At 44.5% G+C, this 12883-nt stretch overlaps 1 protein-coding gene across 4 annotated transcripts in view; it reads right to left on the bottom strand.

The window, feature by feature from the left end:
- RC3H2 (ring finger and CCCH-type domains 2) overlaps positions 1–12883 on the bottom strand; it is a 46090-nt gene that overhangs the window by 17239 nt on the left and 15968 nt on the right. For all 4 annotated transcript variants that reach the window (XM_080990819.1, XM_080990821.1, XM_080990822.1 and 1 more), the window contains 9 exons: positions 12298–12415; positions 11146–11379; positions 10607–10782; positions 9596–9796; positions 8522–8654; positions 6717–6835; positions 4360–4472; positions 1086–1397; positions 318–550 (listed from right to left, as the gene is read on the bottom strand). In XM_080990819.1, coding sequence (XP_080846945.1) covers positions 318–550; positions 1086–1397; positions 4360–4472; positions 6717–6835; positions 8522–8654; positions 9596–9796; positions 10607–10782; positions 11146–11379; positions 12298–12415 — 1639 coding nt within the window. The remainder of the gene's footprint in view (positions 1–317; positions 551–1085; positions 1398–4359; positions 4473–6716; positions 6836–8521; positions 8655–9595; positions 9797–10606; positions 10783–11145; positions 11380–12297; positions 12416–12883) is intronic.

Raw genomic sequence — 12883 nt, 5'->3', positions numbered from 1 at the left:
AAGCTTGAGCTACACACTGAGTGAAAAAGTCCTTTCTGTCCTGAATCTTCCACCATTCTGCTTCACTGGATGACTCCACTAGGTTCTAGTATTATGAGAGGGGGAGAAAAACATCTCTCTAGACACACCACACATAATTTTATACACACAGCGATAAAAGTTCTACTCCACCAGTGTGGGCCACCACTGAAAGCATGAAGGAAGAGGACTGTCCTTACTTGGGGCTTAAAGGACAGCAGGTCCGATGGCCAGGTCCATGATCCAGGGGTGGCCACAGAAAAGGCCAGGTCTGCTTGAGTGCCCTGTCAGTGCCTCACCTGCTTGCGGGTACTGCTGGGGTTCATAGGAGAGGTGGGTTCTGGGATCTTGAAAATACTGGAGGCTGTCGGAGTGAGGCGGGTAGACAGGCATTCGAGCAGCAAATGGGCCAACTTGGGGCGTGATGGAGTTCATCTCTGTGCCCACAGGAGGAGGAGGTGGCGGAGGAGGAGGACCTGCTGAGGTAGCTGCCACCTGACTGACAGGAGTCTTCGAAAGGGAACCAATTTTACTGGAAGAAATTCAGAAAGAGAGAGATTAAATTTAGGCTGTCTCTTGAATTATAGAAATCTCGGGGTAACTTTTTAAATTTAGGCATGTAGACAAAACCTCTAATGTTGGTTTTAAAAAGCATTCCCTCTTTGCTTTCAGTCACGGCAGGAATGGGGAGCCTGGGGCCTTCCAGATGTTGCTGGACCCCCAATTCCCACCATTCCTGGCTACTGACCAGGCTGGCTGCACACATCACAGCAGGGGCCTTTTTGAGAAGAGGAATTGCCTCCTGCATGGAAAAACAACATGTTCATGGGGGAGTAATGGGAACAGAGGGAACATAGGAAACTGCATTATACTGAGCAGGACCACAGGTCCATCTTGATCAGTACTGTCTACACTGAATGGCAGCACCGGCTCTCCAGGGTTTCAGGCAGGGAGCCTCTCCCTACCCTACCTGGCGATGCCACTGGGGACTGAACCCGGGACCCTCTGCATGCAAGAAAGATGCTCTGCCGCTGAGCTATGTTCCTTCTTTCAAGCATGGCACATACTTTTCAGAGAGAGGGTCTGCGAAGGAGCCCGGGGTGTTCTGTCCATTGGCTCCAGCTTTCCCCGCTTTCTTCACGTTCTCCAACACCATCATGGACGAGGGGTCAGAGCAACGTGGGATCAGCTGGGGGCTGCCACTCTCCAGGCTCACAATGCCGTTAGTGCTCTGTGACATCTTCCCAGAGCTCTCCGCGCTTCCCATGATGGAAATGATGCTTCCTGTCGTGGTGGATACTGCACTCGTGACACTGGCTTTGCCTAGCAGGGGGAAGGTTCTCACTGTGGCACTGATCTTCTTGTTCCTCAGCCGATACCTGTGGTTGCAATAAAGCAGTGGGTATGTGAATTTAGGTGACATTTCCCTTCAAAGTTACAGGAAGGGCTTTATTATGCCAGCTTCGCCGTTTCCTTCATTTGGTGCTGGTATGTTATTTTTAGTATAAACAAGACTCCGTTTTTGTTTCTACACACACCCCTTTTAATTGTTTTCCGAGATAAGGAGGGGAGGAAAAGGAAAACAGACATTCTGCGATCAAATCAGAAACAGGGACGGCTTCTGAAATTCTGGGGCTGTGCCTGGAAAATCGGGATACTTGGAAAGCATGCATATGTCTTTTAAAAATATTATTATTAATTTTATTTTCTCTCATTACAAATATACTTATAACATACAGCTTACATCACATCTCTCCCTCCCCCCTTTTGGACTTCCCTCAACTTCCATTTTTGATTTATTAACCTCATTCGTATATTCTGCTGTTTTCTACAAATATCATATTTTTCCTTTTATTACATTATCTGTTCCCTATTCATAAAGTGGTGAATGTTTATTTAAATCCTACCATCAGGTCAATATTCTTTCTTTGTTTCTGCAAATATAATATAAAAGTTTCCCACTCTTTTTCAAAATCCCTATTGTCCATTTCCTGGAATCTGCGTGTCAGCTTCGCCAGTTCCGGAAGGCATGCATATGGAGAACAGCTTCCACATGTGTATGGGCCTCAGCTTGCTCAGAAAAGCCCATTTATTATTTCTTAAATTGGAACTGTGTGGTAGAAAGGCTGGCGCCTTTATTATACATCTTTTGGCAGCAGGTGAAAATGGTCTTTCCTCGACCAGGCCTTTGGCTGACAGACATTCAATGCCCTTTTAAATGTGTTGTGGGAGGCAGGGATTATTATTGGTTTGTTATTATTGTTATTATATGTTTTGTGGGGGTTTTCTTGTATTTTTATGTTGTGACCCACTTTGAGATCTATGGATGGATATACAAATTTAATAAATAAATAGATGGTGATGGTGATAAATTGGATAGGGCTTGCCGCAGCATCTGAAGATGTTCCAGGAACACTCAAACCAAAGGGAGACTGGACATCAGGGAGCCATCCCCAAAGCTAGATCCTTTTGAGTTGTCTTGAAGGAAGGGTCACTGCCGAGACCCCCACCAACTTCCCTCCTCCAGTCTGCCCCACAGTTCTCTGGCTCTAGCTCTATCCCCCCTACAAATCTGAGCAAGGGGAGCTCCTATTCAAATTAGAGGCAGATGACTGTTTCTGAAAGAGCCAAAAGTAATTTGAGAAAGGTTTCAGCGTTACACCTGGGTTTTTTTTGTTTGTTTTTTTTTAACTGGTTTTATTTACATTTCAAAATAATAATCCATTAGTAGTTAATTCAATTTTTAAAATGATAGAAAATTGTAAAATTGCATATTTAAAGCCTTTTCACTCTTCATGCTGTGGCATCTTTTGTATTACCTTGTAAGACTCTTGCTGTGTAATAAGCTTGTTGGATAATCTTTATCATTATTGCTTGACTGTCTCTCATGGTATGTTAAGTATGCTGAACAGAATTTATTCAGCCTCGTGATTTAAAAAAAAAATAAATCGCTGCCACTTTTCAGTTTGTTTTTAGCTAAGCAATCTTTGTCAGTGCCAAAATTTTTTGTCCAAATTCACTTACGGTGCATTCTTCAATGCAGGAAAATAACATACTGTGCAGATAAGGAATTCGATGGAAACCCAGTGGATTAGATAGCAAAGGAAGTAATGTTAGTATCTTAAACTTATGACTTAAATGAAGATGAGATTGAACATTTTGGAAAGCTTGCTATCATTTAAAGAATTTCATGATTTAGCTAGGCCAAATACTTTTTTTGCAGGGGGAGGCATTGTCAAAGGAAGGGACGTCAACATATTTACATCAAATATGAGGGTGGTGTCCAGCTAAATAGACCTGCTAGTGCAAGTGTAGAAAACCTTTGGCCCTCCAGATGTTGCTGAACCACAACTCCCATCAGCCCCCCAACTGATGGTCAGTAGCCAGAGATGATGGGAGTTGTAGTTGAGCAACTTCTGGAGGGCCAAATGTTCCCTCCTCCAAGCGTACCTGCCATCTTAACGGCAAAAGAGATCAGGAATTACTCTCACACTGAGATGTTGGCATGGCTTCAGAACAAAAGGAGGCCTCTCAGGATGGAACAAGAGGCCAGAGAGAGAGTCAGGGACGGGGGAACTACAACTGCTGTTGGATGACAACCCACTCCCATCTTCCTGGTCTGGAGTCAATGGGAGTGGAGTCCAACAACACCTGAATGACCGCAGGCTGCCCATCCCTGCATTAAGGGAAAGATGTGCGTAGGAAAATAAAATTATAAAAGGGATTTTAAAACTAAAGAAAATTGAAATGCATGTGAAAAGGGCTAAGTGAAGTGAATGTTTTGTCTGCAAGGAAACTGCGAGAGAAGGACGACATGTATGTAGAAGCTACTGCTACAACGGTTAAGGTTAAGGACAAAGAAAGGAGTGGAAATTAAGAAAGTTGCTGTGCCTTGAGATTAAGCCAGTAGAAGCCAGTATAAGGAAGTGCTGCCATATATGGACACAGCCACCCCTTTGCTTGTAAACCTATAAATGCTTGTGGGGTTTCTTTTTCTTTCATATTTGGGTGCTACCTCTCAACTACCTGCTGGTTGAGGTTGTGTCGCACTGGCCTTACAACGCCTACATAAATGTCCTGTTTGCCTGGCAGTTGGAGTCTGGATCTTATTGACCATCCAGGCTGAATCCACAGGGTATTATTGAACTGCAATATTTCTCCACCCACCCACTTCCACCTTACTCGGTCTGGGGCCAAAGGGAGCTGGAGTCCAATGGACACCTGGAGGGCAGCAGGCTGCCCATCCCTGCATTCAGGGAACGCTGTTCATCAAGCCTCTGCTGCAACGCATCCACCAGCTTAGGGAGAGTTCCTGCTCCTCCCCCACTTCCCAGTACTTACTTCTCCAGCTCTTCCTGAGAGTGAGCGAAAGTGCAGTTGGTCCCTCGCGGACACCCGCCTTGCTGTCGCAGGTCACGGCACATGCTTGTTTTGTATTTGCTATTTGGTTGCAGCTTTCAAAAAGAAAGAGGGAGAGAGGGAGGGAAAACATTGCATTACATAAACCAAGCCTGGAATAAATCCCCACCAGAGTTGTTGCTGACCCCACTAGAACGAGAGAACCGCAGTTGCAAGACTTTCGCCTTACTGACAGCTGTGCTGGGTTCTGTACTCACCATAAAATTGAAGAATTGTAGATTTGGAAGGGACCTTGAGGGTCATCTAGTCCAACCCTATGCAATGCGGGAATCACAGCTAAAGAATCCCTGAGATGTGACCACCCAACCGCTGCTTAAAAGCCTCCAATGAAGGAGAGCCCACCACTTTCCAAGGGAGACTGTTCCACTGTCGAACAGCTCCTACGGTCAGAAAGCTCTTCCTGGTTTTTAGTTGGAATCTGCTGGTCAGTTAAGCATGAGAACTTTCATTGTTCTGTTAGTTCAACATGCAACCACGCTGAGAGAACATAAGAAGAGCCATGAGCCAGTGGCCCATCTAAGTCCAGCATCTGGCCCATCTAAGTGGCCAACCAGAAGCTTGTGGGAAACTCGCAAGCAGAACAGGCGCACTCCCTCTCCCGCCCTGTGGCTTCAAGCCACTGGTATTTGGAAGCCTTACTGCCTCCAACCAGGAGGTGTTAAGAATATGCCAGGCAGCATCAGAAAAGAGAACCAACCAGGAGAGTCACTGCCTGCCTCTGGCTCCTACCCTAGAAAAGCCCACAAGTGCCAACCCCCAGGAATCCAAGAAACAAGCAGCAAGCTACTTCCAAGCAGTTAAAACAAACCCCCAGCAACTATCCCTATGGACAGCCCCAAAGCTCTATCTGGCCCACGGATCATTGGTTCCTTTCTTTGCTTTCTTGTTTTAATTTTTCTTCATATATATATATTTAATTCTACATTTATTCTTATACCAAAAAAGTTAGCTAGAACAGATAAACACTATTACATCTTTCTCTTTTGTTGTTGTTGTTGTTCTAATTCCTGTGGGCCAAAAAGGATCCTAGAGTGTTGCAGATTAATGCTGATCGTAAAAATGAAATGACACATGGTCCATGCTTAATACTTTGGTTCCTAAGAGCAGTTAGCCAGATGCCTCTGGCCACCCGCAAAAAAGACACAAGCACCACCTCTTTATCACCAACAGTCATGGCAGCAGGTGGGCATTCCTAGATTAGATAAATTCTAATACTTGGATACAGATGTACCTTATTGAATCATTTTAAAATATACTTTTCTTTAGTCCCTTGGACCCAGCTGCCTATGGCAGGGGGAGACAAGAGGTGCAATCTCCCTTCTCTCCCCAAGGGAGGAGCCCAAGGTGGCAAACACAGTAATAATAAGTAATTAAAAGCACACTAAAAACAGATTCCAAACATTCAAACACATCTAATAATAATAAACACAATGAACCACCTAAAACAAATGTAGGAACAGCTATACCCAAATCATGTGTTCAGACAGGCCTGACAAAATGGGGGGGGGGGGGGAATCAGCAGGAGTCTAAAAGTGCAGAGCACAGGTGCCACCACAACCAAGGAATGATTCTTAAAAACAAAGAGCAGACATTTTGTGGCACTTTTAGAAGCGCATGACCAATTTGACATATATGGGATAAGGCGATTGCTTAAGAAACTAGTCCCATGTTGTTCTGGGCTTTAAATACCAAGAACAACACCTTGAACTCAGCCTGGTAGTGAACTGGCAGAAGGTGCAAATCTCTGAGCACAGGTGAAGATCCTGAGAGACTCTTGGTCCCGTCAGGAATTATGCAGCAGCATTCTGCACTAAATGCATTTTCCGGACTAAGCACAAGGGAAGCCCTACATAAAGGACTGCAGCAGCTGTGGAACCAATGTCTCTCTGAAGCTGAATGATTTTACCCTCAAAATGTGCAGCCAGAGGTCTTCCCCCTCAGTGGGGGCCAGAAAACTGTGGACCACCATATATCTTACAATTTTATTCACATCCCAAATCTACAGGTCAAATCTTAACTGCCCAGAGTGGTTGGGTCAACCCAGTCAGAGGGCCAGAATACAAATAATAAAATTGTTATTCCCAGTTCAGGAAGCTGCCAACACCTTCTCTGGGATTTCAAAAAGATGTCTTTTCCCCAGCCAGCCCTGTATGGAGAGACCGGGGACTGAACCTGGGAACTTCTGCATGTGGAGCAGGCGCTCTGCCCCTCAGTCAAGGCCCCTTTATTGGCCAAAAAGCAAGCTAAAAACAACCAGCTAAATAATATCAGTCAGTCACCTGTGGAGTTTCATGGCCTTTCCTACTGTAATTCTGAATGAAGTCCACCAGGCCATGGACAACTGTCTTCACAGCCACCATGGCATTTTCCAGTTGTTCCCATGTTGGAGATGTTGCATCTGTGGGAGCAGCAAAAGAGGAGGAAGGGGAAAGTGAGCTATCGGCAGCAAACAGGAATGCACCACATTTTTTGGTCAGTTACAACTTTTCTCTTGAGCTAAGCAGAAACAATCCAGGAGCTCTGCTGGTGCCACTGATGCTCAACTGTCATGGCGTCATTTTCTCACAGTATTTTTCTTGTAGAGCCAAACTGGAGTCCTAAAGTTTTGTTTTCCCAGATCTGTGATTGGGCCTCTCTACCTCTCTACGCGGGTGGCGCTGTGGGTAAAACCTCAGTGCCTAGGACTTGCCGATCGCATGGCCGGCGGTTCGAATCCCCGCGGCGGGGTGAGCTCCCGTCTTTCGGTCCCAGCTCCTGCCCACCTAGCAGTTCGAAAGCACCCCTAAGTGCAAGTAGATAAATAGGTACCGCTTTATAGCGGGAAGGTAAACGGCGTTTCCGTGTGCTGCGCTGGTGCTGGCTCGCCAGAGCAGCTTCGTCACGCTGGCCATGTGACCCGGAAGTGTCTCCGGACAGCGCTGGCCCCCGGCCTCTTAAGTGAGATGGGCGCACAACCCTAGAGTCGGACACGACTGGCCCGTGCGGGCAGGGGTACCTTTACCTTTACCTTTACCACTTCTACTATCTCACAGTTGGCAACTGCATAAACTGCCTCTCCCCATATGAACCAACCCAGACCCTTATCTCATGATCTGGAGCCCTTCTTTGTGTGCCCCCTCCATGAGAGGTCTGGAGGTGAAACCATGAGTACGAGTCTTTTCTGTGGTGGCTCCCCACTTGTGGAATGCTCTCCCCAGAGAGGACCACCTAGCATCTTCTCTACATATATTTAGGCACCAAGCAAAAACATTCCTCTTCTCCCAGACCTTTCGCTAATTAAATAATTGATGGCCTTTTAAATGTTGTATGTTTGAATGGAGGAGTGTTATTGTTTTATTTGTTATCATGTTATGTATTTTTGTGTTCTTATACCATAAACCATCCTGTGATAATCAGATGAAGGCTGGTATATAACTTAAACCAACTGACCAGCCAACCAACCAACCAACCAACCAACCAGGCTTCCTTAACTGGATGTCCTCTATATGTTTTGGACCACAACTCTCATCAGCCCCAGACAGCAGGCAAGGGGTCAGGGTTGATGGGATTTGTAGTCTAACGACATCTAGCAGGTACCAGGTTACTACAAAGAACGCACTCCTGTGGAGGAAACCACACAGAACAAGATAAAGATTGTCCCATGTGACAAAAGTACCGTATTTTTTGCTCTATAAGACTCACTTTTTCCCTCCTAAAAAGTAAGGGGAAATGTGTGTGCATCTTATGGAGCGAATGCAGGCTGCGCAGCTATCCCAGAAGCCAGAACAGCAAGAGGGATTGCTGCTTTCACTGCGCAGTGATCCCTCTTGCTGTTCTGGCTTCTGAGATTCAGATTTATTTTTTTCTTGTTTTCCTCCTCCAAAAACTCTTGTGGTCTGGTGCGTCTTATAGAGTGAAAAAATACAGTATATCTAGGTTTCCCATGACATGCACAAATCTTGCTGTGAGTAAAACAACTAAGAAAGAAATCCCCCAGTATACAGTGAAAAGGGAAATAAAACTATCCCTCTCCTTTTGTAAGGAAGGAATGTAAAACAAAACGCGAGTGTGCATGCTCAAGTACACATGCAGACCATTCACAAACCTGGATTAGGATCTATGTTGGCCAATAGCTCCAAATGGGGACGAAGCCTGTTTAAATTTGCAGGGTCACCCGTACGTTGCAGAACAATGGTCAACTCCTGCACACTTTTTGCAAAGGATTCTGGGGACTGAAGCTAAAGAAAAGAAACAAACAAGTGCTTTAATAATAATAATAATAATAATAATAATAATAATAATAATAATATATTTATACCCCGCCCATCTGGCTGTGTTTCCCCAGCCACTCTGGGCGGCTTCCAATAGAATATTAAAAATACAATAAAACATAAGAATCCTTGGTGCAGCGGGGAGGTTGGTACACCAAAAGGAATCCTGTACTGCTTTGCGTTATATGAAGGAAATTCTACTGTGAACCTATGAAGAGCCCTGCTGGATCAGACCATCTAGTCCAGCATCCTGATCTCTCAGCAGCCAACCAGACGCCTCTCCTGGGACGCCCACAAGCAGGACCTGGGCACAAAAGCAGGTTCCCCACTTGCAGTTCCTAGCAACTGGTATTTAGAGGCCTGCTGTTTCCAACAGTAGAGAGAGAACATAACCATTTTTTCTTGTAGCCACTGATAAGACTTATCTTCTATGAATTTGTCTTATCTTCACTACGTCTTGTGTGAGCAAATCCCATAATTTAATTATGCACTGTGTGAAGAAATACTTCCTCTTCTCCAGCCTGACTCTTCTGTTCTGTTTCATTGGATGGCTCCAAGTTTTAGTATTATAAGAGCTTATTTCTACCCACTTTCTCCACACATATTTTTGTGGATCAAGAAACATCAAATCTCTTCCCTGCTCCCCATTCCCAAATCTTATTCGTTATGTATTTTAGTTTTTGTTCTATAAAATGGTTGCTGTTTGATTGACCTGAGCCGAAGGTGTAGGCAGGAGAGAAATATTCCATAATTAACAGCACGTCTTCAGGTTGCATGAATTGAGGATCAGTGCTGAGAGGTTGTATCTCTCAGCTCAGAATCTGCCCTATGCAGCTTCATCACCAGACGTAGTGCTGTATTTCAGAAAAAACCAAATAAAAAGCAACTATTCTGTAGCCGCTACACACCTTGTCAATAATGGACTGCATGTGGGATTTGTGCGCCAGGTCTCCATAGAGTAGGGAAGACCACTGCTCTGGTGATATCCGAAGGCCGGCTTCCATGGCAATGTGGACAATCTGAGCATCATGTTCCCTACGCAATGCCTCATAGCTGCGAAATTCCTCTTTCAACTGCATCAGGGAAGAATCTTCATCTCTTTTGGTGACCTACACAAATGAGTCAATGAACAAACATGCCTGTTGTTGTTGTTGTTGTTTAGTCATTTAGTCATGTCCGACTCTTCGTGACCCCATGGACCAGAGCACGCCAGGCACTCCACGCCTAGTGCACTCAAATATCAATTTAAAGGATTGTGGGGCTGCATCCATGTGCAGACATAGTCCACCTGAACCACACTGCCTTTCAGCAGAATGCATGCTGATACCCCCCATGCATATCCAAAAGTGCATTTGATGGAAAGGAATGCACCCCATGATTATTGTGTTATAACCAGTTACTGCTGTCATGAACAATACTATGCTCTCATTGCATAGATTTAAACTTTTATAAAATTGACACAGACTTGTCATTAGGGTAGGGAACCACTGCCTCTACTCAAACCCAGATGGTGGTCAGTTGCTTTGGCTGACCTTGGAGAAGATAAATCAAATAACAAATGTAATAAATAATAATAATAAATGGATAGAACCAAACTTTTTGAAAAATATATTAGTTTTGCACTGGTCTTCCTTTGAAGTTTTAAAAGAAGTGGTCAGAGAGATAGTACTACAAAGATTTCTCATGAGTTAATTCTCATTACTAAACTACCCTAACATTTTCTGAGGTATCGTAACCAATATTTCATTAAAAGCAACTTTGCTAACTATGAGTTGCCTAGCTGCAGAAAACCTAGAATGATTTTTTTTACTATGAAATTTACTTTACCAGCAGGGTCTAGGGTGGGCTACAACGATGTAAATTTCAGAATTAAAAACAGTTAAAACAGATTAGAAATGAGAAACTCGAAAGCACTGCACCTTGAAGCATGAGGCTCGATATAGAAGCTGTACCACGTGGCCAATGCTGGTTTTGGATGCCTGGGGGAATCTTGGCTCCAGCCTCTGGACAACAAAAAGCACCAAGACTTTCCTGGAGAGGGCTGAGCCGTCTTCCAAGGCCAGCAGCACCAGCTTCAAGGCTTCTTCCTGCATAGCTAGAAAGCCATAGGTTGACGTTATTTAGGGTCTAGAAAAAGCAAGGGCAAACCATAGCAGGTTAAAGGATGTAGGCCCAAACTATTCTTTGCCTGAACCTTCGCAACAGTGAAGGCTGGGAACTTAAATTATTTGTTCCAAAAATAAACAGAGCCCACCAGCTTCTACCCCAAGGTGGGGACCTGGTAGGAAGTTTTCTCAAATAGTGTCTGAGTGATGAACAGCTCAATCCCCGATGTATCCATTCAGAAGTATGAGTCTTAGTTCCAAGGGAACTTGCTCCCAGGTAAGCATGTACAGGACTGTGGCCTCAGTGCTTCACTCTGACAAGTCCCTCTCTATTTACTCCAGCTAGGGGTTACCTGGACCGAGGAACTGGCACCCTCGTGCCCGGACAGCGGCCCAGAGATTGGCAGACAGTTGCTGAGGGTTCTGGTGCTGCAATATCAGCTCAGTGACAGTTCTCTCCCCGAGGGAGCGGGCTGCCCGCATGGCCCTGACCCGGCCTTCCTCTTCCACCAGCTGACAGTTCACTAGTGTCACCAGTTTCCGTTGCATAGGCCGGCTCAGTGCGCTCTGGTTCAGGCTGGCAATGCCTTCAGAAGGAGGAACAAAAGCAGAAAGGTTAGCAGGGAGGCCTTCTACTCAATGTGAAAGGCAAGGATTTCCTCAGTGAGCAGGTGGGGCACAATGGCATGTGAAATGCACAGATTTTGGTAGCGGTTGGGGTGGGGTGGGGTGGGGTGGTGCAGAATTCATTCAGTTTACATTTCTATATGAACCTACTACATTTGCACTTCCTGAACTAATAAAATACAAAACAAATCAAAGCACACACTATCCTTTGATGTCTCTGAATATTGTCTGTTTCTGAATTTTACAGTGCAGTGCATATAATGATGAATATGTTAGTGAAAAATACACTTATACAGTAATGGATATATTTAGGAAAAATATGAACAAAAATGCAATTAGGAGAAAACAGAAAATACTAGGCAAAATTGTGTACAATTTGTATATATTAGGAGAAACAAGCATGCAGATGCACACAGATTCTCCCTGAAGACGCTGCCCTTTCCCCCCCCCTTTTTTTTACTGCAAACAATCACAAATAAATGGACTGAATCAAACTAAAAGTTAGGAAAATGAGAAAATCCGAAACTGGCAGAATTGCCTATTTCTACCTGGGCATCAGGGAAAGGCAGTTGACAAATTAACTAATCTCCTTCCGTGTGGCTATATACTACTAAGAGGATGAAAGAAACCCCATGCCTCTGAATACCACTTGCAGGAGAACAATAGTGGAACAGGGCTATTGCGCGCATGCCTTGCTTGTGGGTCTTTACTGGGATCCAAAAGGGCCCTCCTGGTGTCCTGGAACCTGACAAGATGAACAAGCAGTCTGATGTGGCCGAAGGCAGCGTCCCACCATGTGCGATTCATATTTAAAACCTTCAATTTGAAAAGGACACCAGCTTGACCGGCTTCTTTCACTACCTCATGGGGGAACTTACCCTTGCCTCCACTTAGTGGCTTCAAATAAAGTGCCAGATCTTCAACACATTTCTTTGCCACTTCATAGTGTTTGTTCTCTCCTAAGTTGCTTAGCTTGATGGTCTGGTGATCAGGTGCCTGTACAGATCAAATGCAGAAAGGAAGAAGCAGTGACCAGTGTGTAATTTGTTATCAAAGAATGGAGAGAGATACACACCATTAATGTGATGCTGCAGGAAATTATGCACCATTTCTCAACAAGCACCCTAATTCTGGAATTATGTAAGATCAAAGAGCTGCCACTAAAAATCTGACTTGACAATAAGCAGCAATGCTTGCTTATTTGATTAGACCCAGACCTAGCATAAGATTTCATGTCTTTAAGATACCACTAGGGTGTGTGTGTGTGAGAGAGAGAGAGAGAGAGAGAGAGAGAATACTTTTTATTAAAGGTTTTCTTGGTTTACAAAAGTACATGCAGACAATGCATGCAGTTTGTGAGGAAACAAAATGTTGATGTATCAAAATGTGATTTAAACACTTTTGTTATTTGAGGAAAGCCTTTCTTGGGGCTTATCCGCACTTACCTTTCTTCTGCTCTTTCCA

Source organism: Podarcis pityusensis, assembly GCF_964106645.2.
Source record: "Podarcis pityusensis genome assembly, chromosome: Z".
NCBI lineage: Eukaryota > Metazoa > Chordata > Lepidosauria > Squamata > Lacertidae > Podarcis > Podarcis pityusensis.
This window is presented reverse-complemented; position numbering and strand designations above follow the sequence as displayed.